This window comes from Pelodiscus sinensis, chromosome 3, assembly GCF_052426305.1.
Source record: "Pelodiscus sinensis isolate ZL-2025 chromosome 3, ASM5242630v1, whole genome shotgun sequence".
NCBI lineage: Eukaryota > Metazoa > Chordata > Testudines > Trionychidae > Pelodiscus > Pelodiscus sinensis.
In genome coordinates this window covers 130,358,566-130,386,363 of record NC_143054.1, presented here as the reverse complement: position 1 = coordinate 130,386,363, position 27,798 = coordinate 130,358,566, and the positions used below count along the sequence as shown (strand labels likewise).

Sequence of the window (27,798 nt, the reverse complement as noted above, 5' to 3'; positions counted from 1 at the left end):
CACAATTAATAATCACTTGTGAAAAAAATGGTTTAAATAGTTTGATTAGCAGTACATAGGGACTCTATTGCACAGACAGTGATAGAATCCATTCTCCAGGGCAGAGTTCAACTGCCTTATCTGTGAGACTATCCTGTTTATTCTAGCTGTTTCCTACTTCATTTGTTATACACCTTGCAATTTTTGCAACAAACAAGATTATTTCACTACACATCAGTAATTCATTCCCTGGCTCATCATTTGACTGAATGAGAGTGGGGACCCATGGATTTAAATAGTATGCAATCATGTAAATAAATACTCTATCAAAATATATATGCGTAATGTGCTGAATTAAGGTTACACAGGCAACCTTTAATCTTGAACTTCCTATCACAACAAGAAAAATGAAAAGGAATCTCTCTGTATACCTCTCTCATTCACTCACACAGCATGAGAACATATAAAACCTTTACATTGGTCTTTCTCCTTTATTTTGTGGGCCTGATTAATTAGTTGCAAAGGCTGGTGTGAGTCATGAGTTACTGAAGAGTTTGTGATTCTGTACTTACAGATAATTGGCCAAGTTATGCTCCTGTAGCGTGTGCGTTTCAAAACCATGGGGCACTGTGTCAAAGTAGTCATTGCCTATCCCACAGATAAAGCATTTGGTCTAAAAAAAACAAACATAGAGAATACACACATTGCTGAAATTTTCTATAATGGTGCTAGTTTCTTTGAAAAAAAAAAAAACCACCAATAAGCACACCACAACTTATTTGGAAATTCTGAAACATGAAACATAATGTGTGCTTACTAAAAGGCTTTTGCTTTAAGAACTCAGCTTGACCCTCAGCCAAGCACATGAACAGAAATGTAATTGCTGTCACAATCACTTCTTGCTGTTTGCTAAAAAAAAATCCTTGGCATCAATAATTGAATGGAAATAGATCAGAAGAAAGGATGGCATGAATTAATCAAGGCTGAAAAGCAGTTTTTCCTAATTGCTTTCTCCAGTCTACTTAAAGGAATGTAGGGGGGTCACTGTAGTCCCTAGGAATCGTTACCTCAATGGTAGTTATGTTTACCCAGCTGAAACTGAATATGCTCTAACTGGAGATTACAGAACACAGGAGGTACCTGATGCCCTCTGAACCCTGACAGTCAGATCTAAACAAGAAAATGGGAACTCTGCAGGAACAGGCTACTTTCACTTAGGATAGTCAAAGAAAATACACACATAAGATTAATCATAATTGAGGACTGAACTAGATGACCTCTCAAGGTCCCTTGCAGTGCTATGATTCATAATCTTGTTTCATTGATACTGGGAAACTCCAAGCTAAACTCTAAACGCTAAACCATTGAGGTCAGTTTTGTTCAACTGAACCAGCTTACAAAGTTAAAATAACATGAAATCCTTAGAATTAATATAAAAAGACACATGAAAGAACACAAATAGATGTTTAGGCTTAGTTTTAATATTTTATCATTTATAAAAAAGCCAGATGTGCTAAAGAGCCAACTGAGATTGCAGATGGTGGAAAATGTGTCCAGAGCAAAATATTAGTTTTGATGAACTGTGGCTATCATCCTACATGATTCTAACTGGTAGTGCCCAAACATATCCTTCTTCATTGTACCCTTTTCACAGTCAGAAGTGAGCAACAGCAAATGCTATTTATAACTTGGCTGGTAGCAGAGTACTTTGATTAAAAGGAATGATACTAAGACTCTTCTATTGAATGCTAACAGAATTGTTTATGTAGGCTTTTATGTGACATAGTAATATGTTTGCTGTAAGTACCTATTTAAAAAGTAATTCAGTCAAAAAAGTCAGACATAGAAAATCATCTCTGCAGACCAGACTTTCAGTTATATTTATGTGAATTCACTTGGTTTCGCTGAGGTGTAACTAAGGACAGAATCTTGTCCAGTATGCTGTTTGATGGTTAATACTTTGTTGTACTGCAAACTGCATACTTTCCAGTTGGTTTAAAATTACTCTCTGCTGAATCATCACATTTGGATAAGGAATGGGCATTGCTGCCGCCAGCACATTGCATAAGTGTGCTATGGTGCAGCAATTAGGAGTCTACGATTTCTTACCTCCATGTCTTCTTTAACTTGTTCTTGTTGGTCTCTTAATTCTCCAAAAGCATCAATAATTAAACCTGGTGTTTAAATAAAAATGATGCTTAACATTCAAGAATACAGTGTGACAAAATGTGCATACCCATGGAAACCAAAGCTGAACTCTGACAGGATAAGATCAATTGGTAAGTAGTCTCCTGACGACATAGTATAAACCTAGTATGAAATCATTCTAGTGTCTAAATATGTGAAACAAAGCTGACCATGCAAAAAGAAAACAAGTCTCTCCAACTAGACTGGGAGAGATATTTGGACTTTTTAAAATACTTGTTTAATTGAGTATTATGGGACAAGCGAATTCCTATATGTACAGCCCAAGCCTCTTCCCTTACACTGTAGGTAAAACGTAGATACAATTTGTAGAGTAATGGGGTCTTTATTTAAAATAAATAAAAAAAAATGATACTACTATGTACTTAGAGTTCATAGCCTTATTATATAAATACCACAGGAATGGCCAGAAGCTATGCGCAATCCTGCACATCCCAGAGTTAACTATGCTTGTTGCTTAGGGTACGTCTAGACTACATGCCTCTGTCGCCAGAGGCATGTAGATTAGGCTACCAGACATAGTAAAATAGTAAAATCGCCGCTTCATTTAAATTTACATGGCTGCTGTGCTGAGCCGACAAACAGCTGATCAGCTGTTTGTCGGCTCAGCGCGATAGTCTGGACGCGCGGGTGTCAACATCAAAGGTATTTGTCGACCACCCAGGTAAGCCTCCTGGGATGAGGTTTACCTGGGTGGTCGACAAATACCTTTGATGTCGACACCCGCGCATTCAGACTATCACGCTGAGCCGACAAACAGCTGATCAGCTGTTTGTCGGCTCAGCGCGGCAGCCATGTAAATTTAAATGAAGCGGTGATTATTTAAATCGCCGCTTCATTTTACTATGTCTGGTAGCCTAATCTACATGCCTCTGGTGACAGAGGCATGTAGTCTAGATGTACCCTAAGTAATGGAATTTCATTAACTGAGCTCTGAAGAACTAATGGCCCATTTCTCACAGAAACAGAGGGGGACGGGGAAAGCACCTTAAGGTGAGAGACCTATGTATTATACATACAAAGAGCCTCATTCTTCCCTCATGGTATAAATCAGAATAACGCTACTGAATTTAATGGTGTTTGCTCCTGTAAAATCTGTGAAATTGAGATAAGATTTAGGCCCAAGTAATAGAGTTAAGACCTGTCAAATTATAATCTGTTAGTCTTAAAGAGGGAAACCAAACTGGATAAACCTTTTGAAATACCTTTTGAAAACGAAAGTTTGCTTGATTCAAATCCTGCTTAGTCTGTAGGGTTGCCAGATACTTTCACAAAAACCCCCAAAAATGGCAGGAAAAAAATTGGTTGAGTAAAAAACAAAAAAACAAAACCCAAACCAAACAAACAAACAAAAACCCCAGGTGACCGAAGTTGTTAACCAAAAGAAAAAAAAAGCACAAAAAAGGTCACTGCGCTTTTAAATACCCCTGTTCCCTCTGCCCCCCTCCAAACACACCAGGGAAAAAATGTTCCAAGCACCGGGGTTTTTTTACCCGGCAGAGGCCAATACCGGATACCTGGTATCCCTGTTAGTCTGATAAAGTTTGGAATTTAGACTGCAATTTCACCTTTGTTTCTTATGTAACCAGCTCTGACCTCTACACTTAACATTGACAATCACTTAAAAATCTTTCTATAGTTAATAAACTTATTTTAATATCTTTATCAGAGAGTTTGTCTAAATTGCTTAGGGAGTGTGTTCAAATTTCAAAGGCTGGTGCATGTCCACTATCCTTTCACAAAGTGGCAAGGAACATAGAAGCTCACATTAAAGAGAACGTCTTGAGGAGTGTAAAATGGTACATTTCTAGGGTGCAAGCGTTTCCCTATGTATGGTTCATGAATGGCTTAGAGAGCATTCATGCAATGTATCTGAGTGTGTCCGGAAATGTTGCTGATTATGTGATTACAGCACATGGAGAGCTTTGCAGCTTGTCGCTAGCAAAGTATTATTAAAGACAGGCCAGGCAGAAGTTCCAGACTGTACCCCAAGAATCTGTCACCTCCATCAGTTTTTCCTCTGAATCACCTACTCCTTGTCTATGCTCGCTCTGGGGGTTATATGAAGTTGGAGAAAACTGGTGAAGATAAACTCACTTTATTCACTCACTCTCTCTCTCTCTCTCTCTCCTCTCCTCTCCTCTCCCCCCCCCCCCCCCCCCCCCCCCCGGCGCCAATCTGGCATTTAAAAAAAAGGAATTTGTCTTTTATTTTAGTAAAATATCAGCATACTTTATGCAATTTTAGAGGATTTAAATGGGTTTGTAAATGTTAAAATGTTTCTTGAACATCCTGGCAAAAGAAAAAAATAGCAAAAATGTAAATGTAAATTCATATCCATACCAATATGTCCTCACAGACAGAAAGGGAAATATTTCTATTCTTAAAGCTTAAAAATACATTCCTGTTCCCTATTCATAGTATCAGAGCAGACACATCTTACCGAGCCATCATCACCCTTCTTTGGTGAAATATTGGTCTTTTAGGGTTCCCATATACTTCATGTATGTGGAGGGATGAATGGGTCACTAAGATTCCAATGGTTTCAAATATGTCTTGTGGCCACAGGGTTTGAATACATACCTTGTATGATGGCTAATAGAATAACAATTACAAAGAAGAAGAAGGTAATGTCAAAGATGATCCGATAGATCTCATATTCGTCTCCTGCTGGATCCTCAATTTCATCACCAATGCCACCACCCGCACGCACTCCAACATACATATGAAACATGTAGCACTGGAAAAGAGATAAAATGAGAGAACACATTACCATCAAAAATCCAATTCCCAAGACTTTGGCTACTTCTTATTTATTTGTATTATAGTTATGTGTAAAGCCCTAACTGAGAAAGGGATCCCATTGTTAGGTACTATAGAAACAGAGAGATTGTTCCTGAACTAAAAAGCTTGCAGTCTAAATAAGCAAGGCAGAGAAAGACAAATCTGTCTATCTTATTTATTTAGAGGAGAGGAAACAGAGGCACAGAGAGGTGAATGAAATTGGACAAAGTCACACAGAAGTCAGTGGCAAAGTTAGGAATAGAAATGAGGTCTCCTGACTCTCAGTCCTGTGCCTTATCTACTAGACCATACAGGATCTCTTTTTTGATGGGGAAGGTATCTTATAGCAAGATTGGAAATGCTGCTGAGATTTAAGTTAAAAAATGTCATGTTTTCCAACTTCAGCATAAAACAAAAAGAAAAAATGTATTACAATTTTATCTGATTGAAAAAACTGCTAACTATTGTAAGTATGTGTTCTTATCTGTACAGCATGATCTGGTGCAGTAAGCATGAGGCTACACTACACACACTGCCATATTTTAATTTTGGCTCTGCAATTGAATTGCTGTGTCTTTATTTGATAATGAAGTGTCTGACTGTATCTACAGATATCAAGTGAAGATGATAATACCTCTCTGAAAAGGATGTTACTATTTTCAAAGTTATTTTTGAAATGTAAAAAAAGTGATAATTATTACTGTTATTATAATCTATTGTCTTTTAAATAAAATTGTATATCTTTATAAAAATTGTATAGCTTCAGAGCCTCAAAGGAAAAACAGCTCTTAAGGATTCTTGTTCAGAGGACATGTTAGAGATAATTAAACTGCACTTCCATTCTGAAGAGCGACTAGTACAGGCAGTCCCCGGGTTACATGGATCCGACTTACATCGGATCCCTACTTACAAACGGGGTGAGGCAACCCCGCACTAGCTGCTTCCCCCCAGCAGACCAGGGAGACACGAAGCTAGTAGCCCCCTCCCCCCAGCAGACCAGGGAGACGCAGAGCGGCTTTTCTCAGCAGACACCTCAGCTTGAGAATAAAGGACTGAGGGAAGTGAGGTGTGGGAGAATAAAACTGAGCTCTGGAGAAATGTTTGGCTAGAGTTTCCCCTACAATATGTACCAGTTCCGACTTACATACAAATTCAACTTAAGAACAAACCTACAGTCCCTATCTTGTATGTAACCTGGGGACTGCTTGTAATAGCAATATGGCATTCCTTGTTTATCACAACACAACGATCTCATATCAAATGTACTCAGTTTAAGAATTAAAACATTTTTTCTGACTCCCAGCCTTACAGATCCCACTCTGGGATCTTAAAATCAAGGTGGGTTCTTTTCTTTTTTCATGAGTCATCCCAACTTCACAAGTCATTATGATTCTGTATTGCAAATGATGCTCGCTGCAATAGGTACGCTTCTGGGGAACGTGGGTTTCCCTCAGACAACAGACACATTGTGAGTGTTTGGTGAGTGTCTGACACCAGCATGGGGGCCAACAGCTTCCACAGGACCCCGGGCAAGGTGTGTGTGGGGGGCCTGGCTCTGTGCAGCAGGTGCGAGGGTCTCTAGCCCTCAGCACTGCCCAGACTGCAATGCTGACTTCTCCTCCCCCCCCCCCCCACTGCTGCAGTGTTCCGTGCAGCAATTTAAACAGCAGAAGTGGCCAGAGCCCCCTTTCCTCTTCACCGTCCCCTCCCTTACCCAGTCAGTGGGACTGGATACGAGCATTGGCTCCCTGCATCATGTGCAGTGTTTGAAACCGGGTGAGCATGGCATAAGAAGGGCTAGTCAGTGGAAAGAAAATGGTGGGTTTTTTAAATGGGGCGGGGGGAATAAGGTGTGCTAGAACTACTAACACTAAATAATGATTTGACTACCTAGGTACTTTGGGACCATGGAGTTCTAGCTCAGGCCGGGGATGGTTGAGAAGGAACTGAGGACTCCAGGCCATGTATTAGGGATGTCAGCGGTCAGCCAGTTAACCAGTTATTCCATAAGCATCATCCTGATTGGGTGATGCTTACCGGTTACCTGTTAACCGGCAGCCTCACCGGGCTGGAGCAGCCGCCTGCCTGACAAGGGCAGGGGGTTACTCCAGCCTAACCCGGCCCACTGTGCTGCACTGTGAGCTAAGGGGTGTTAAATGAGATATCAAACCAGTGACACATAATAAACATGGAACTCTGAAGGGGCCATTTACATAAGAATTTTTCAGAACACAAATCACACTGTAAGAGAACAAAATCAACACTAACAACAAGAAATCTTGCATTTTTGAAAAGTAATGTATGTATGTACGTATGTCAAGAGGAAGGGGTGACAGTGAGAGAAGGAGGAAAAGGCATATGGAATTGTGCATTGTATGCCTCCAAATGAACATGGGTAAAGAATTCAGCTACCTGTGTGCAAAAGACTCAGAATAGGGATTCCATGATTCTATGACCCTTGCTCTCACTGAGCATTATTGTACTTCAGAAGTGTTCACATTTAGCTTGGGGAGCTACATGCAGACTAATTTCCTTCTCAACATACATAATGGTAATTAAGAGCAACAGTATTTTTCCACATCTTTTCAGAACTAGAAAGCTTTGTGAGCTGTTAATTTGTATTAATAAGGGAATTTCTACTAATTCAAAAAAGAGACAAAATTGCCTTCTAGATGATTTTTCATATTAGTTTCCTTCACACTTTGAAAATGGAGTAGTCTGCAAAGGATGGGGAGAAATAAATGCATTCTATTCAGGTGTATATGTCACTTTTGCCACCTTAGTATCTGAAAGCCTTCCAGCCATGCATTAAGCAATGCCACTACCATCTGTCACATGTGGTTTAATTTCTTTCTCTTCCTCCCTGCAGGAAGGAAATTGTGTGTGCAAGTGTTTTGTGTTTTGATAGGTTTTTGGCTTGAGGGGTTTTATTCAGTCATTACTCTCTTTTGAAGCTGAATAATCAGCTTACACGTTTCATGCCATCTTACACAAATTGTTCCAAATCACAGGGTTTTTTTTTCACTCTTTGGATTTTGTATTGTTTGGATTCTTTTATACTTTATCCTCCTCTTGTATTACGATAAGAATAGGATCACAACACATCTCCACGTTGCTATAATTAGAAATGTAACTTCAACGCAGATCTTAAAAACCTTCTGAATTTGATCCAATTAAGGAATGCAGCAAGAAAACTGGGAGCCACTTTGCAAACCGCAGAACTACATGCTATGTCAGACAAATGGAACACCCTTGAATAGTAGAGCTTTCCCATTCTGAAGCCAGATTTGTAACTTGGATGCATCATTATAGAAGGGCACAGTAATTTGAGACTTACAAAGTCAACCCCAAAGGAGAAAAGTGCACTCCTGTAGAAAACTCCATAGCATTTTTATAAAGGTTTTTAGTGATATTTTCTTCTACATTTTTTCTAATTCTTTAAAATATGTGGTATTGGTTATTCGGAAATCAGGTAAATAAAATGTAAAAATTCATCAAAAAGTCATTACACTCTTTAGATTTTGTAGTGATCTAAGCAACTTGCTCTGAATCAGCAAAATCTAACACCAGGGATCAGCAACCCTTCAGAAGCAGCATGCCGAGATTTAACTTATTCACTTCTATTTACAGGTCAGCGTGGGTCAACACTTTTTAAAGTCAATAATAGTCCTACTTACAGCAGCTTCATTAATAAATAAATAAAGATGCAGATCTTACCATTTTAGTAACACAGGATTTTAAAAAAATATCATTAAGATCAGAGTTTTAGATATCTGCAACACTCCAGAAAAAATTGTAAAAAGAATCTTTTTCTTTCTTACTTTGGGATACACAGCCTTAATTCTTGGCTCCATCCCAGACTTGTTGAGTGAACTTAGGTAAGCCCCCAAAGGTTCATCTACACTACAGCTCTAGGTGTAAGTTACAGATTAGGGAGACATACACACACTACCTTTAGCTGAGCTAGTTCTATGAGGGTCTGCACTGCAGAGCTGAAGATGCTCCCGAACGTCTGAATGTAACACCGAGTGTAACACTTTTAGGGAGCAGGAAAGGACTCTTTTCTAAAACAACACTCTCATCCCAAACTGTCGACACTGTCAAAATGGTTCCTCTTGTGTAAACAATGTCAAGCCTCTTCACTAACTCAAACTTGAAAGCCTTTTATAACTAGTTAGCACCAGTTTTTGGAGGGGCTTTTGTAAAGGAAAAATTTCACTGATATCTTTGGGGAACCAGGGGAGGGGAGTAGAAAAGATGTCGAACATTTTGAAAAAGGGAAAAAATAAAAAATGGCACGCTTTGAAATGGAAATAAATTGATAAAGTTAATACTTTGTTTTTCCCCTCTATGAAAATAGGTGATCATATTTCAGCCAGTTCTGGTGACACAAGGAAAATTTATGAGTTATGCTTTTGTTAAGTTTTAAGTGTTAAGTTTTCACAATTCCCATGAGAGCATTGGTTTTTAGATCTAGAGCCAGATATACAGAGGTATTGGGATATCTGAAGAGGCAGATACATGCCTAAACTGCTTTGCAGTCCAGAAAACCCCAGATGTTTAACTCCCATTAAAAGCCAAACAAAAATAAATACAGTTCCCATTAGGCACCTATCTGTCTCTTAAGGTGTTCATAAATTTAAGCCATTAACACTTCCTTACCTTGCTGCTCCATTTCAAGCAGGGAGCAGCTCCATTTAGCAGCTGCTTGACAATGCCCCCTCCTGCCAATCAGCTAAACTCCCTATCTGTGCTGGCTGGCTGTGAGGCTCAAGCTGCAATGCAGGCTCCCTGCTGCCTGGGGAAAAATCAGGATCTGGGGGCGGGGGAGCACACAAAGCCTCCTCCCACCCTGCCAGGAGCACATGGCACTTTGAAGTACCATGTGCTGCTAGCAGGGCAGGGGGGACAGTGGAGGAGGCTTCGCGCGCTCCCCCGCCCCAAGGCCAATCAAGGCCTGGGGGCAAGGGAGCTGCGTGAATATTCCTTCACCCTGCCCCAGCCCTGTGATGAGGCCACAGCACTTCAAAGTGCCATGTGCTCCTCGCAGGGTGGGAGAAGGCTTCCTGTGCTCCCCCACCTCCAGGCCCTGATTGGCCTGGAGATAGGGGAGCGTGCCAACCCTCTTCCAAGGTATGGATGCCTAGTGGGAAGGGGGGGCAAAGAGGTTCTCCCACCCCCAGACCAATTATAGTCTGAGGGTAGGGTAGGCCCACCTCTTCCCATTTAGGCCCACCCCTGCCAGGGAGGTTCGAGGCACCTTCAAAAAATTTTGAAGGGGCCCCTGGGCAAAAATTATTGCCCACCCCTGTTTTAGAACCCCTATCTTTAGGCTCCTATTTTTGAAAATATTAGCAAATGTCACGTTCCCGGAGTTTAACGGAAGCAGCCAGGTCACTGTTGCACCCATGGAGGAGTGTTTGCCCCAAAAGTTGGTATGAAGGGGGGGCATGTGAGGTGTCAAACAAAAGCTTACTTTCTACTCATTCTGTATATGCTCTTCATATATCAGTATAAAGTCTGTGTGGAGTTATGAATATGTACTCTGTGTGGAGACTGGAAGTTTCTCTGTATGTGGTTGAACAACGGGCTCAGCCTATGGACATGCTAATTATCAAGGCTCTAAGGAAAATAGGTCTCTTAAGTACCAGAGACCTACCTATGAAGGAATCTAGATACCTGGTCATAGATTATGTGACTCTCTCCAGCTTGGAAGAAGCCAGGAGGGGGGATAAATAGGCCAGGTGGCTGACTCCATCTTAGTCTCCAGATCGGCTTCTGACCCCAGATGTGGCCTCGCAGGGAATCATGAGCCGGGAAGAACTGTGGATCCATCCTGACATAGGATGTGCAACAAGGACTTTTAAGCCAGCAGTTATAACATCTCTGCTGCGAGCCTGCATCGAGAACTGAGAGATTCGATGCATGTAATGTATGATACTTTAACAGCCTTACTCTCATGCTTTTCGTTCTTTTAGTAATAAACCTTTAGATTGTAAAGGATTGGCTCAGCGTGATCTTGTGAGTAAGGTCCACAGGGTAAATTGACCTGGGATCTGTGGCTGGTTTCTTGGAACTGGACAGAACTTGTTCAGGGAAGGTGAGATTGGGCTCTAAAACCCCTCACCTGTGTATGAGGCCCGGGGCCATCTGGGGCACGGATATTGCTGGGTTGTCGAAGGGGTTTTGCTCGTCAGGCCTCTGGCTGTCCGAGCCGGCAGCTGGAGCACTCTGTGGCACTGGTTTGTGGCCTATTTGGGAGGGTCTCCAGTCTGGGGGGCTATAGAGAACCCCGAATTTGAGCAATTCACCCTGAGCAGACACCCTCAGTGGTGCCCAGACCTGGCCCGGTCCGTCACAGCAATATAGGTTAAAGCTCTTTAGACAGGCACCTGCACCAGAGAATTTGCCAGACCATGGGAAGTCAGTATTGTCTAACAGCATTACCAGCACTTCCACTGCTTACTGTGCTCTTAGAAGACAATTAGGAGTGAATTAAAGCTAAATAACAGCACAGAACACTGAGAGCCAGGACTGGTGGCTGTAAAACAAACATAATAGGACCAAGGGAAACCAGGATAAGTGGACATTTGGCTAACTAAAATCATGGTGGACCATGGATGTTGCTGGACAAGAGAATGCTGGACTAGAGAGATTCTACCTGTAGTTTACAATAGCCACACAACTCTGTGCATGACCTGTAGTATTGTAGCATTCAGAAGTACTTTCATGCAATTTTTGAGAAAGCCTTATGCAGCAAAACAACTTTCTGACTTGGATTTTTATAGTCTCAGATAAATTGTAGCAAAGACCAATGTCACATTCTTTTATCTTATAATGTGGACACATTCTATAACTCCCATAGGGCTAAATTTTTTTTTTTTTATTCCTTCACTCTTCACTGATAATCTTCCTGTTGTGAGCAGCCATGTTTCTGGCTATAGGCATTATTCAGGAACAGTTGCATGAATGGAGTAGAGGAGAGAGAACAGGAAATATAATAATACCTTAAATAAGATGAGAAAAAAAGCAAACAGACTTACTGTTAGCATATCATCACATTTCATATCTGGCATATCACCATCTTCACTCTTGTTATAGAATTTACGGAAGAAATTGAACGCCACGACTGTATACAGATACACTACCACTGCCAGTAATCCCACTGTTAACACAAGCTAGAAAAGAGATTTATATGATGAATGTATTAACACAATGAAAGCATGTAGTGCAATTTTCTTATATGAAGGGGAAAAAGAGAAATAATATACTACATTTACTGGTGAAGATAAACTTACTTTAGTCTCTCTCTCCCTTGCTAATCTGGCAATTTTAAAAAAGGAATTTGTCTTTTATTTTAGTAAAATATCAGTGTATTTTATGTAATGTTAGAGCATTTAAATTGATTCATAATTGTTAAAATGTTTCTTGAACTTCAAAGCAAAAGAAAAAAATAGCAAAAATGTAAATTCAGATCCATACCAATATGTCCTTACATACAGGTAGAAAAGAAAATATTTCTAGCCTTCAAGCTTAAAAATACATTCCTGTTCCCTATTTATAGTATCAGAGCAGACACAAGTACATTCCAGCACAATAGTTATTACATTAAATACCCAATGTCTGGGAAATTACCTTATATTCCGGCGTACAAGACGACTTTTGATGTTAAAAAACATCCCCCAAAAATCGGGGGTCGTCTTGTACGCCGGGTATACATCCCAGGCGTGCCTGGGCTGCCCCTCCGCCGGCTTCCCCCGAGGCTTTGCAAAGCCGCGGAGGGGCTCGGGCGGGGGGGGGGGGGGGACAGCCCAGGAGCGCCTGGGCTGCCCCCCAGCCCGAGCCCCTCCGCAGCTTTGCAAAGCCTCGGGGGAAGCCGGCGGCAGGGCACCTCAGGCACGCCTGGGCTGCCCTGCCGCCGGCTTCCCCCGAGGCTTTGCAAAGCTGCTGCGGCTTTGCTCCCGGTGCCTCTGGTCTACTGGGGACCGTCTCCAGCAGACCAGGGACACCGGAAGCAAAGGAGGCGGAGGGGCGCTGGGGTATAAGACGAAACCCTATCTTTTAACTAAAAAATTAGGGGGTCGTCTTATACTCCCAGTCGCCTTATATGCCGGAAAATACGGTAACATGGATGTAAATCAATACTATGTACATACAGTAGGCACTGAGCTTGTTGGACACACACTTTGGTCTTCTATGGAAGTTTCCATCCAAGGATCTCAAAGTATTTTATGAACATCAATGATGCAAGACATATCTACCTACTATGGTTTTTAAATATTAATCTCATTACACAGAATGGGAAGCTGAGGCAAAGAAAGCTTAAGGAATTTGCCCAAGGTCACCAAGCAAATGTGCTGCAAAGTAAGAAGAATACTCAAGCTCTTCTAATTTTCTTAGCTTTGTACAAGTATATGGAATATTAGAAAATGTAAGATCTTTGCTTTTGTGCTTGAAATTTTAATAAGCAAATTTTTAAATGAATGTAGATTTAAGACAATTTTTGGTGGAGTCTGGAAGTTAAAGCCAGCTTTAAATTTACTGAACAATTAGATTTAAGGGTATTCTTTGATCAATCTGTAAATCAATGCCTCTATTTGAAAGTGTTTCTTCATCAGCATGTACTTCCATTTTGAGGCAAAACTACACTTGAAAAACAATTTACATGGACACAACTTGCAAAGTTTGATGCATTTTAGAGTTCAGCTAGAAAAGTGGCATTGAAGAGTTTGCTATCTAGTGTGATGACAATTTCATAGTGACGCAGTTTCCATTATACCTGAAGAATCCTCGAAAAAAGCATATTAATATCAATATGTCTCCTCTTACAAATGGCAATGAATTTCTTCATTCTTAATTGCTACAATATTAAAATACTGTCTTGAGACAGATAAAAAGCAGTTATAAGTGAATTACAGTTTCCCTCAGCAAATATTTGAAAAGAACAAATATTTCAGCAGATAATTTTCATAACTACCTGATTTATGAAGTAATATATCACTGGTAATAGTCTTGCACTTTATATACTTAACTTCTAATGGGTTTGTGTAAAAGCTACACATCTGCTCAATCATAACTGGATATTTAAAAGGACACGTGCTGGCTAAAATTTGACCAACCTACAGTGCACATAACTCATCTGTGCAAGTCTCTCCAAACATGCATGCATCAATGTTGCAAAATTCTACTTGCCCTAGGACAACTAATTTTATTTTTATTATGGGAGAGTAAAAAAAATCATACTTTTTCTTTGTAATATGAGTCAACACAGTAATGGGCAAACAGCTAGATTTTGTGCTTCCGTGGTAAGCATGAATAATAGCGAATGAAAAAACTTCGCACTGGTCTGTAATTTTCAAGTTGAAACCTGAGCAGGATTTGCTTTTTCAACATATAAATTCTCATTGTTTGCAACTTTAAAAAAAAGCTATTTTCTAGGCAATTCATGCAATTTTTCAAATAGATTAAATTTTAAGATCTAGTAATTATATCAATGAGTGGTCTTTGAACTAGTGTGACCAAAATGTGCTTCCTGTTACCAGGCTAATCCTGTTTTAAACCAGGTTTACTTAGGGTTTCTATGTTCACTAGTTATACACACTAGGTTAACTGGGATGGGGCCTTTCTTAAATGATGGCAAGGGAGGATATCAGTCACTTGCATTCACTTTCCTATCTTACATGTCATGTCTCTGTGCATATCCTGTTTTTAAAATCAGCAATTTATTGTTACCTACGGTGATATTACAGCAGACTGGTATGTACAATATATGTCCATAGGCCTGTAATGGTTGTCACTTTCCAGAGCATAACTTTAAGACCTCAGCCCTTCAATAGTATCTGTATGAGCACTCTTTGGCCCATGTAGGTTTAACCTCACTACCAAGGCCTAAAGTGCAGCAATATAATAGCAACACAATTATAAGCTGCCCACCAGAAACTAATGTATCGGATCATTTTATTTTATTCATGCTCACACACTGTATTGTCCTATGAGCAAAGGCTGCAGCAGGTTGGCTTGCATATCTGTGTAAGACTCATGATTTCCACTATACACACCACACTTATTTAGTTAGTTAGTTTTAAAAAGCTCTTCTCCAATGCTCTGGATACTTGTACCAACATTGCAGTAAATAACTTGTCTGTTTGGAGATGGGGTCTTATTAGACAGTCATCTGTTATCAGAGGCATAGCGAGGGTGTTATGTGCCCGGGGGCAAAGGCAAAATTTGCTCCCCCCAATCATTTGTTCCTACCTATGGGACTTTACACATTCTAATCTGCGCTGGGAGGGGAACATGCGAACAGGGTTTGGCTTGGACCCTTTGTGCTGCTCCCATCTGGCCAAAGTGCAGAACTTGCTGGGTGAGAAGTGGGAGCTCTCAGCCCACAAGGCAAGAGGGGCCCAGTGGTCTGGGGTGATGATGAATTGCACCCATGTGGGCGACTGAGGCTGGAAAACAGCTTGAGCTCCGCACAGGGGCAACGCGCTGTGTGCATCAGGTGTGTCCGCACCAAACCTGGCAGCAGGAAAGTGGCTGGTAGGAAGTTTGGGACCTGGGGTTTCTGAAGGAGGCTGATGAGGCCGGGCTGCAAAGGGACCAGGGTTAAAATTGCTGAGAAGGTCCCAGGTGGCATTGTGTTGCAAGCAACCGCTGCAGCGTAGCTGGGGTAAGAGCAGGTCTCTATAGAACGTCGAGCAATGTCCCCGGCTTTGCTCATGTTCTTAAGCAGAGGGATGGGACACATAGGGGGACTCAGGTCAGGGGGTTCTGGTGTCATGAGGGAGGTTCGGGAGGTTGGTGTTTGAATGGGTGGGCTCAGGGATGGAGGTGAGGGTGCAGGAGTCAGGGATGGTGGTAGGAGGTAAAGGGCTCACAGCAGGGCACTGGAAGGAGGGGGTAGTTTACTGGGGCTGGCCAGTGGTAAGTGCGATGCAGCTCTTGTGGCAGATTCTCATAGGGGCAAGGGACTCCAGGAGCTGGCACCAGTTTCCATCTACTCCCCTCCAGCGAATGGAGAGACTTAGCTCTAGGGGTTGGCTCTTTCCTGCAACTGCCCCTGCAGCTCTTGGGGGTTTCATAGCTTTGGGGTCTGCCCAGCCTGCAGCTGCACCCCAGCCTCCAGCCAGACCAGGAGAAGCCAGAAGTCACAGTCAGCCCTGAACTACAGCTGCCACCTTTCCATCCTCTGAATCCCAGGTTGCAATGGTGGGGTTGCTCCGATCTCGCACAGAGGCTGTCAGTGTAAAAGAAAGCTGGGTCTTACTGTCTTGCTCAGGCTGCGCTGCAGGGGCTGTTCTCAGGCAGCTAAACTGGTGCCCCATCCTAGCATGGCACCTGGGGGCAATTGCCCCACCCCACCCCACCCCTCACTACGCCTCTGTCTGTCAGGGAGATTTCAACTCCCAGAATCCATGGCAGCTGCTATGAAAATTGGTTTAAACTTATTTAACTAAAGTTGTAGTGGCTACTGAGAGTTGTGTTAACCACCCCTGCAGAGGTCATGGAATAGAAACACAATAGCCCCAATCCATAGTTCTACAAATATTTGAGGGCCTCCAGAAAAGACAAAGCAGAGATTTGGGGTGGCCACTTCCTCTTTGCCTTAAAACATATCCCCCCATATTTCCTTCGTGTTTCAAGCAAGTAGATCCTAGAACATCTGGTGTTTCCTAAAATAACCAATATGGGATGAGAGGCAGAAAAAATGATTTTTAACTATCTATCCCATACCAGTATTGAGAGGGAAGTTCTGGGTTTTCTTCATACTGGTTTAAAATATTTCATCTGACAATTTCATATAAAAGAGTAAAATATTCTCAGTTCAGTGCTTGGTATGAGTTTACTACCATATAATATTCTGTATATACAGTCGATCATTAGGAGTAGCTGAATTTTATCCATCCTTTCCTAATTAAAGCAACATCTCCAGGTCAGTGTTTACCAACCTTCTAATTCCGTTGACAAATCTCACTTCCGAATAGCTCAAGAACCCTGCTGCCTCACACTGAAAAAATATATTTAGTTCTGCAGACAGACTTGGTGAGCTTCACAGTGTACAGTTTAAAAATCCCTGCTTTAGGTAATAAAAACTCATTAATAGCTTGTCAATGTGTGCAAACAAAAAGAACTCCCTCCTGCCCTTCAGTGTGAGGGATGATACACCTAATTTAGACTATAAGCTAGGGATGTAAAAGAGTAGTCGATTAGGCGGCTACCTGATAAGCCTAGGCGTACCGAGTAATTGAGTTGACTACTCACATTCCTCCCCCCCCCCATACCCTACTGCAGCAGCCCCTGTCTGCGGGGAGTCTCAGCTCTCTTCTGGGACCCTCCGGCAGACAGGGGCTGCTGGACCCAGTGCAAGCCGGGACTGAGCAAGCCAGGCTCAGTCCCGGTTTGCACTGGGTCCAGGTGCGACCCCTGCTGCGGCTCTGTAGTTTAAATGTAGTAGGCTCTTACTACATTTAAACTGCAGAGCCGCAGCAGGGGTAGCTCCTTCCCCTATCGACTAATCATGTAGTCGATACAAATTGTATCAACTACATGATTACCCAATTCCCCCCTCTTAGCATCCTTACTATAAGCAGTTGCCTGTGAAATTGATTATATGGACAACAAAGCTGAGGGCAGGATGCACTTTGGAGCTAATAGCTGCTCAAATCATTCTCATTCATGCAGGTGAAGAGACTGATAAAGACCTACATTCCATCTTCATTTATTTGCTTAAAATATGGCATAACAGTCCATTTCTGCAAGTCACTCTACAATTAAACTGGAGCAAAAAAATATTACTTTAAATTGAATCTTTTGTGATGTAAAAAGCAGTCTGCCAGTTGAGGAGTTACAAATAGCAAAATCATGGAATGCCGTTTCTGGGGTTAACATTTCTGTGGTCAAAATCACCTCTAGCCACCTTGAACAGTGTTGCATTTTGCCATCAAAATATTTTAAAAGCAATGACTAATTTATCAGAATCTTTAATCCTAATATGCATGGTCAGTTTAATTTAGGTTACAAAAAATTCAGCTCCCCGACCCTATGTAGTTTAGCTGAGAGCTGGATAGATTCATGACTGTGGAGGTAAAGCAGGTTACAGAGTAAATACCTACTCACACTATGGCTATTAATATAGCTCTGAGATTGTAGTAGCCACTGGAGCAGTGGTCCCCAACCATCTGAGGTTGCCGGGTGCCAGGGGGCGTGGCCATTTGCCCGCCGGGCACCAGAGGGCAGGGGCCCCCCATAGCCGCGTGCCCGGGGCCGGCGCTCCCCCCATGCGCCGTGCGCCCAGAGTGCGGGCAGCCAATCCGCGGCGCTCCCGGGGCCGGCGCTCACCATGTGCCACGTGCCCGGAACCGGCTCCGGGACCATGCATGCACCACGTGCCCGGGGCCAGGCCAGCCCCAAGCATTTGGCGGGCTCACATAAATGTCCCCGCGGGCGCCATGGTGTCCGCGGGCACCGTGTTGGGGACCACTGCACTGGAGTGTTAAAGCACTCTCTGCACAAGGTGGCATAATCAAAGGATCTATGTAGCAACAGCTCCTCTAGCCCCCTCTCTGCTTCTCACATAGCATGGTGGTAAACAAGGAGACATGATAAAGTAAGCTCCCAAATCTTACCATATCCCCTCCTTGTGTAGCAAAATTACATCAGCTGTATTGCTAAGGAGAGTCTCTGCACCCATAGAGGGTGGCTTGTATTTGCTCTGAAGCAAATGCTTGTGTGGGCCTTTTCCTCTAGTTGGACTTTTAAGCCTTGAAGTATGCCAGAAGTCAAAGCTCAGAGCAATAAGACTTCTCTAAGAGAACAAAACTGATAGGAAAACCTGCTTATTTTCTTTAATGCTGTATATATCTGAAATAGAACTTTAGAATTCATGATTATCCTGTTGTCTTGCTTCCACATCAACACAAAACAAAGCTTTGCAATTAAAGAACATTACTATTGTCAATCCTCAAGAAAAGTTTTCCTAGTCAGTTTGAAGATAAGTAGGAGCCAAACCTAACTGATCATTCATTTAGCAGAAAGATGAGATGAAGCTTGATACCTGTTTGCCATTGTGGGTTACTGATGACAGAATAGTTCGTAGTGTTTTGAATCCCATTGCAATGTCAAGGAGATGAGCAGCAAAGAAAAAGTTGTTGTAATGGCCAAGGATTGACATAGTCATATACCAAGCTAGGTAAAGGAAAGACTATTAGAAACAAACAAAAAGAGAGAGAATTACATTAGAAAATCAGCAGGAAACACAATCTGTCACCTTTGAGTAATAACTAGCTTTACTTTAGTCACAAAGCAAAAAGAGAGGAATATATTAGAGCTTAAATGTGCCTTTCTGCTGGGTAACCAGGCATGATGCTTTATTACAATGATGTTTACTAGAGCTAATCAGAAATTTGCTGACAAAATATTTTTCATCAGAAAATGGCAAGTTGCCAAAAATCAAACCTCTTCAGAGGAAAAAAGTTAGCTTTTACAAATTGTTCAACTTGAAAAATTAGTGAAGAAATACATTTCAGAATTCTCTTACCATCTAGTTTCAACATTTTCTAACAAAAATGTTTTTTTCTGATTCCAGATTACTTTTCATTTGTAAGTATAAGAGATTTATAGTAAAGAAAAAAGAGAAATATTAAAAATGGTTGAAACAGAAATTAAATATTTTGAAATATCGAAACAAATAGTTTTGTTGGTATCACAGCATTTTATTCTGAAAAGGTCAGGATTATAATTTCACACTAGCATATAGCAAGAGAAGTAGATGAAATATAAGGAAAGAAATATCTATCATACGTGGCAAGAGGTAAGAAAAAGTATGAGAAACATAGACAAAAATGGATGCATAAGCAAGCTTACAATCCATCACTGGCTGTCTCACTGCATTGGTTTATCTTTAATTTCACATCAAACTAACCACCACATCTGCTTTGTCACATTTTTTCTCCACTTCTAGGTGTGGTTTATTACCATTAAACTATACCCCAAACCTTATGCCCCTCTACTCTGAGCACATTTAGTCCTTTCAATTTATGATGGACTGTAGCATCCATATAGCTCATCCACTAGATTCAGAAGTCTTTCCGGTCCTTAATCAAAATACAGGACTATGTAGCACTTTAAAGACTAACAAGATGGTTTATTAGATGATGAGCTTTCGTGGGCCAGACCCACTTCCTCAGATCAAATAGTGGAAGAAAATAGTCACAGCCATATATACCAAAGGATACAATTTTAAAAAATGAACACATATGAAAAGGACAAATCACATTTCAGAACAGAAGGCGGATGCGGGGGGGGGGGGGGGAAGGAAGGTGAATGCCAGTGAGTTAATGATATTAGAGGTGGGGAAGGGTAGATGTCTGTGAGTTAATAGAATTAGAGGTGATAATGGGGGAAGCTATCTTTGTAATGGGTAAGATAGCTGGGGTCTTTGTTAAGTCCCCTGCGGAGAGTGTCGAATTTTAGCATGAATGCCAGTTCAGAGGATTCCCTTTCAAGTGCAGATTTGAATGTCTTCTGAAGTAGGATGCAGGTTAGCAGGTCATTGAGACAGTGTCCTTTCTGGTTGAAATGACAAGCAACTGTTTTTCCCTGTGATCCTGTCTAATGTCTGTTTTGTGGGCATTGATTCTTTGGCGAAGTGTCTGAGACATTTGTCCAATGTACATAGCAGACGGACACTTTCGGCACATGATAGCATAGATTATATTTCTTGAGGCACAGGAATATGTATTTTTGATCTTATAGCTCACTTGGTTAGGTCCAATAATGGTGTCAGCAGAGTGAATATGTGGACAAAGCTGGCAGCGGGGTTTGTTGCAAGGGAAAGTACCAGGGTTGGTATTAGTGTGGTATGTCCTGTGGTTGTTGGTAAGAATCATCTTGAGGTTAGGTGGTTGTCTATAAGAGACTATGGGTCTGTCTCCCAGTGCTTTTTGGAGTTTAGTGTCCTGTTCCAGTATAGGTTGTAATCTATTGATAATGTGTTGGACAGGTTTAAGTTGGGAGCTGTAGGTGATGACAAGTGGTGTTCTATTGTTGGTTTTCTTGGATTTGTCCTTTTCATATGTGTTCATTTTTTTTAAATTGTATCCTTTGGTATATATGGCTGTGACTATTTTCTTCCACTATTTGATCTGAGGAAGTGGGTCTGGCCCACGAAAGCTCATCATCTAATAAACCATCTTGTTAGTCTTTAAAGTGCTATATAGGCCTGTATTTTGTTTCAGCTACACCAGACTAACACGGCTACATTTCTATCACTAGTCCTTAATCAGAGCTTCCTCTTGCTTATAGCTCCCCCTTTAGGCTCACAGTCCTATACACCCTTTGTAGATCAGCAGGCTCTCTTCCCTTGCAGGCCTGCAGCCTGGCAATGCAGAACTGTTACCTGCCCTATTCCCAGTAAGCTCCAACCCCAAACTCAGACCCACTAGGTCTGCTTCTCAGTCACCAGCTCCCCATCCTTTGCGTTCATTCCTTTCAGCAGGGAAAGCGAATGAGGCTTAGGATGAGTGAGACTGAGCCCTAATCCTCAAAGGTCAAGATCACCCCATGACAGGATATATTCTGAAGGTCTGATATACTGAAAGTTTTTTTTAACATGGAAGTAGAGTTAATAAATCACATGTTGTGGCTACTTCCAGATATACCAGTGTAAATCCAGAGTAACTCCACTACAGTCAACTATAACTATCTGTACTCATTCTAGTGATGTTCAGTGGCTTCACATACAAAATGGAAATGGAGCTAAGCCTTGTATGAGAAATTGTGATTCAAAGTTGATACCCACCCTACAATAGTTCAGATTAATTTTTCCTTATTATCATAAAATACCACAAACAAATTATTGCAAGTTTCTGTGCACAGCTGAGGAGCACAAAGACAAACCAGAGGAAGATCCAGCTGAACTCTGCAGAATTGAAAGGCAGTTCTTGCAGTTTTTTATTTGTGTAACTAAGGGTGCGTCTACACAGCAACACTATTTTGAAAGCACTATTCCAAAATAACTTAGTCTGTGTGTACACAGCAGCCAGTTATTTTGAAATAGTGTCAAAATATTGTCAAGCTGGAGGACTTCTTACTCCAACTCCTATAACCCTCATTGGACGAGGAATAAGGGAAGTTGGAAGAAGAGTGCTCTATTTCAAAATAAGTTCTGTGTAGACGCTCCCTATTTCGAAATAAGCTATTTAAAAATAAGATACACAATTGACGTAGCTCAATTTGCATAGCTTATTTCAAGTTAAGCCCTGCAGTGTAGACAGGGCCAGTCCGAGCCATTCTTGCGCCCCAGACAGTGGGCACACAGCGCATGCGCGGCCCCACCCCCAGGCGGCAACCTATGGAGGGCGCTTGATGCAGCGCCCCTTACCACTTCAATCAGGTGCCCCCCCATAGGTTGGCACCCCGGGCAACTGCTCGGCTAGCCACCCCCCCCCCCCCAAATCCAGCCATGCATGTAGATGCACCCTAAGTAGTAAGCTTGCCTATCTACGTTTATAGCTCAGGATGATGAAGCAATATTACCCCTCCTGAGATTAATAAATCATTATCAATAGCATACAAAAGTAATCAGATCAGATCTACATCTTAAGCAATTCCTCATGTCTAGAATTCTGTTTTGTTTTATTATAGATGTAGTAAAATGAACTTACATTATCAGTGAAAACAACTCCTAATTTCCACATCTGATACTTTACATCAACCGAATTTAGCCTGCAAAAAAGAAGATATGTATAAAAAGCTCAGTGGGAAATCATACAGCATCTAGTCCACCATAAGCGTATTATCCTGTAGGTATAATAAGCTATAATTGTCCTGTTTCTCTAAAGTTGGAAGGAATAGTAGAATTCATATGGAGAACATGTGGTTATTATAGAATGTTCCTATCAAGCAGAAACAGGAATATGTTTAGAGAAATAGACTTCATCTTGTCCTACTGAAATCAAGGATGAAGGCTGTTGAAAAAAAAGGAGTATAAAGATATTGGAAAGGAAATTTACTGAGGGAGTAAAATGAGAGTGTTTAATCACAGAGGAGAGATAATTTAGATATGTTTAACAGCAGCAGCAACAAAAATGAATGTCATCTCTCTGAGTGTGGATTAGAATATGCCTTTTGGCATAGCACTGCACTGGGGATAGTGTGGAGCTCAACACCTGCCAGAGAAGTATGACAGACACTCTCAGCAGAAGGCCTCTCGGAGCTCCTCAGTACACAGGGGCATCGTACAAACTTTTACACACTTCTAACAGACTCTCCCCACTCCTCCCCCAGCACCTACTGGCTTTTAAATTGCAGAGCCACAGCGGGGTTTGGTCCCAGCTGCCTGCCCTCGACTAATTGAGTAATTGATCAAAATTCTATCGAGTACTCGATTAGTAAAATCACCTCATTTTAACATCCATAGTATCCATTGACCCTCCTGATTGCAGCTTCTCTGAGTTAGACAAACACCTGCTATAGATGGTCTAATTAAAATTATTTCTGCTTCAGTGGACTAGATGACGTATTTAGGTCCCTTCCAATTATATTTCTCTGATTCTATAACTGATAACAGAACAAGATACAGGCTAAAATCTACTTTGATAGCCTTTGTTTTGCTAGAGCCATGAGCAGTCTAGGTATTTCCTGAAGGGATTTGTTCTCTGATGGCAGAAAAGCAATGCTCAACACACATCCAGAGAATGAAATCTCTGGTCCTTATTGGTAATATAAAGTTCAGAAAAAAAATGCAGGTATGTGTACAGTCTGATTTATGTCAGAAACTTGGAGTATAGTCACAATGAAACTTTATCCTGATGGAACACAGTGGTAGATCAGCCATAAGGATTCCCTTTCTCACTTGTCTTTCTAGCAGCCATTGTGATGGTCACTTAGAACGTGCCTTTGATAAACAAATGGTAAAGTGAGAATGTTACTAGTGGTACCATCAAACAGCTAAAACTATGTTCAATGGCAACCCCCTCTGAAAGAAATCTCCCCTGAATCTCTATTTCTGGCCTTCAAACCTCTCCAAGCTCATCATCAGAAAGAAGATCCCCCACAATCAAGACAATCTGTAACCCATTAAAACCATCTTTATCCTATGACTGCAGAGGTGTTAATATGACAGTCTACCTTGAATGGTCCTTTACAATATGTACTTATATTTACACATATTGTAATCACTCCCACCTTGTATTTTGCTAAGATGCTAGGAGTTCATTTCCCATATCTGAAGAGGGGCTGTGTGACTCAAAAGCTTATCTCTTTCACCAATTTATATAAATTGGTGCAATAAAAGATATTACCTCACCCACTTTGTGTCTCTAATATCCTGGAACTGACATGGCTACAGCTACACAGCATAAGGCAAGTTAAGCAATATTTCCAAGACTAGACATCTAATTTCCTAGATTGTACAGCAATTATGGCATTGTCTACAGGCAGTCCCCGACTTACGCGGATCCGCACTTACGTCGGATCCGCACTTACGAACGGGGCTTTCTCGCCCCAGAGGTCGGGGCGAGAAAGCCCCGTTCGTAAGCTGCTCCGGTGCCCCTGGTCTGCTGGAGACCGTTTCCAGCAGACCAGGGGCACCGGGCGGGTTCCTGCGCTTCTGAGGCTTTGCCAGAGCAAAGCCTCAGAAGCGCGGGGAACCGCCGCTGCTGCCGCTTCAGTCTGGGTGCCTGTGGTCTGCTAGGGACCGTCCCCAGCAGACCACAGGCACCCAGACTGAAGCGGCAGCAGCGGCGGTTCCCCGCGCCTCTGAGGCTTTGCTCTGGCAAAGCCTCAGAGGCGCGGGACCCCCCCGCGGCTGCAGCTACAGTCCGGGTGCCTGTGGTCTCCTGGGGACGGTCCCTGCTGCGGCTCTGCTCCCCATGTCCCTGGTCTGCTGGGGGGGGGGGGGGGGCGCAGCTAGTGTGCTCCCCCCCCCCCAGCAGACCAGGCTTTTGTTTTGGACTCTGGGGCAGAGCAGCTGGGGCGCTGCCGATTGGTCCTGCAGCGCCGCTCTGGGCACTACTGGACCAACCCGGCAGCACCCCAGCTGCTCTGCCCCAGGTCCTGATTCAGCCGCTGCTGGTCAGTTTCAGCAGCGGCTGAATCAGGCACGCCTGGGGCAGAGGCAGATGGGGTGCTGCTGGGTTGGTCCAGTAGCACCGAGCTGCGGCGCTACTGGAGCAACCCAGCAGCACCCCAGCTGCTCTGCCCCAGGCGTTCCCAAGTCAGCTTCTGCTGAAACTGACCACCACTGACTACAGGAAGCCCCAGGCAGAGTTGCTCTGCCCCGGGCTGTGACGTAGTGGGGGTACTTGCTGGGCTGTGGTGACCCCTGCTGTCTGGAGCAAGACCCAGCAGGGAAAACCTCGCTAGGCAGAGGTAAGGCCAAACTTGTTGAACCAGTGGCCAGACACCCCCCATGGAGAGGAACAAAGGAAGGTGGAATGCTGCCCTGACTGGGGGGGCAGGGCTGCAAGGGAATTTAGTTAGTTACTGTGGGAGAGCATGGAGGAGAGCCTAGGAGAAGGGGCTGGAGTTTAGGGGCCCAGTCTCCCCCATCTCAAGGGGGCCTGAGGCATCCTAGCCCAGCTCTGGGACCAGACTACATCTGTGCTGTGCTGTATCCTGGAGAGGCAATAAACTTCCTCTATTCCACCGGCTGGTGAAGTCTGTTTGTGCCATTTCGGGGTGCAGGAGACGGGGAACCCCCAACGCGCCGTCACACGGGCTTCCTGGAATCAGCTGCTGATCAGTTTCAGCAGCAGCTGACTTGGGGACGCCTGAGGTTCTTAAGTTGATTCTGTATGTAAGTCAGAACTGGTGGTCAGTTTCAGCAGTGTCTGAATCTGGACGCCAGTTCCGACTTACATACAGATTCAACTTAAGAACAAACCTACAGTCCCTATCTTGTACGTAACCCGGGGACTGCCTGTATTAACCACATATATATTTCTTTTTACTTGTTTCTAAAATTGGGATGCATGGTGTACCCCATTATACATTCTGTCTGTTTATTAGGATTGCATGAACAATCTAATGAAGATAATGAAAGTTCCAGCACTGCTATCAATAGGTCTTATTAAAATAATAACAATATTATGCATTTGAACACTAATATAACAAAATTAATCCACAGCCATAAAATAACTTGCTGGCCTGTGACTTCTCTGCTTACATTGCCTCTAGCTTCTGTCTGTCCATGCCTCTCATTAAATCATAAAATCAAGAACATTTCTCATGTACAGAATAAGCACGGCCACAAGATTTAAAGCTAAATGACAAAAATCAAATGCTTGATTTTAATTTATACCAGAAAAGAGAGAGGAGTACTTACACTGCAGATAAGGAGCTATCTTTCTTTGGTTTCTTTTTTTCTCGTGCATCGCTGAAATCCAGAGCAGCCTTGTCCATTCCTAGTAGCTCACTGATTCTGTCCCGGCCATAGAACTCCCCGTATTTATCCATAACCTAAATGGTGGAGGAACGTTCAATACAAATCAGTTGTGGGGAAGCATGGTAAGGTTTTCATTACTCTGATAATTTACTTCCACCTTAGAGTAAGTTACTCTAGGTATGCTTGATACAGCTGGTTGCAAAAATATTTACATTTATGTTTTTTCAACCAGAAAAGGGACAATTTTTGCACAAATATTCACATTTTTCCTGTTATCTCTGTTTAATTATATAAATATTTAAGTTAATTTCAATAATATAATGTATACAAAATATATATCATATACACATATACATCAAACAAAACCCCACATTAACAGGACTATACGTGAAAGTCGAGTTTCACTGCCATCCAAATAACACTGAAAAATAGCATTACATTTATGCTTACTTATATTCTATTCTTTTCACAAAATATCTGCAATGTTACAATAAATGAACATGAACAATTATAGGATGTACATGTTCCCCACCACATCAGAATCCATTATTAGTCACTGTTATCCCACTAGATTTACTTATCCTTTGCAAAAATACACCCTACAGATTACAGACACACAACTCAATATGAAATGGTATTGTTTTAGGTGACTAATAATTTGGGGTTTAGACATTTTTGTATACTTGAAGGTTAATCATCTACCTCTCTCCTCCCCCCCCCCTTTTTTTTGTATAGGCATACAAATAGCTCTTTATGATTGTGTCTCAGGCAATATCCTGGGGAGTAGAAAAAAAGTATGCAAAGCAAAGAACCCTTCCTTAAAATATATTTTGCCTCTAATACACACAGCTCTATTCAGAGTATTTCTCTACCCCAGCATAATAAAGTGGGCATTCTACAGTCTGATTAAAAGCATAATATTTCCTTTCCCAATGCTACTTTTTGCTAAATTTACATTTATGAGCTACTGCGTACCCTTCCTGTACTATTTTAGTGCAGACTGTTTGACTCACTATCTCCTTATAAGCCCTTCAAAATATAGAAATGGCATCTTCCTCAGCAAGACTAATAAAACATTTTTTTAGCCAAAGTACTAATTATTATGAGCCAAAAAACTGAGAAATATTTTAAGAGACAATTTCTAATAAATGTTTAAAAAAACTCTATTTCTCTGAAATCAGTGGAGTCATACTGACACAAAGCCTGTGCCAACAGACATGAAACCAACCCAACAACATTAAAATCCTTTTTAATCTTTACCAGCCTCCTTAGAAAAATATTTTTGTGTGTGATGATATTGCGATTGACTTTTTAGCAAGATCAAATTATTTTGGGGGAAACTAGAGTAATGGTTGACAGTAATATTTTAAAGAAACTAGTATCAAAGTTCATATTTAAGCAACTGTCACCACTCCTTGTTATCATCTATCTGTTCATAGATAATG

At 42.0% G+C, this 27,798-nt stretch overlaps 1 protein-coding gene across 1 annotated transcript in view; it reads right to left on the bottom strand.

Annotated features, from left to right (window-relative positions):
- Window positions 1-27,798, bottom strand: part of RYR2 (ryanodine receptor 2) — a 646,972-nt gene that overhangs the window by 9,414 nt on the left and 609,760 nt on the right. Inside the window, exons 97-103 of the mRNA XM_089777369.1 lie at window positions 26,294-26,427; window positions 22,632-22,692; window positions 19,022-19,168; window positions 12,012-12,146; window positions 4,768-4,924; window positions 2,089-2,153; window positions 552-652 (exon numbers count right to left, since the gene is read on the bottom strand). Of these exons, the coding sequence (XP_089633495.1) occupies window positions 552-652; window positions 2,089-2,153; window positions 4,768-4,924; window positions 12,012-12,146; window positions 19,022-19,168; window positions 22,632-22,692; window positions 26,294-26,427 (800 nt within the window). The remainder of the gene's footprint in view (window positions 1-551; window positions 653-2,088; window positions 2,154-4,767; window positions 4,925-12,011; window positions 12,147-19,021; window positions 19,169-22,631; window positions 22,693-26,293; window positions 26,428-27,798) is intronic.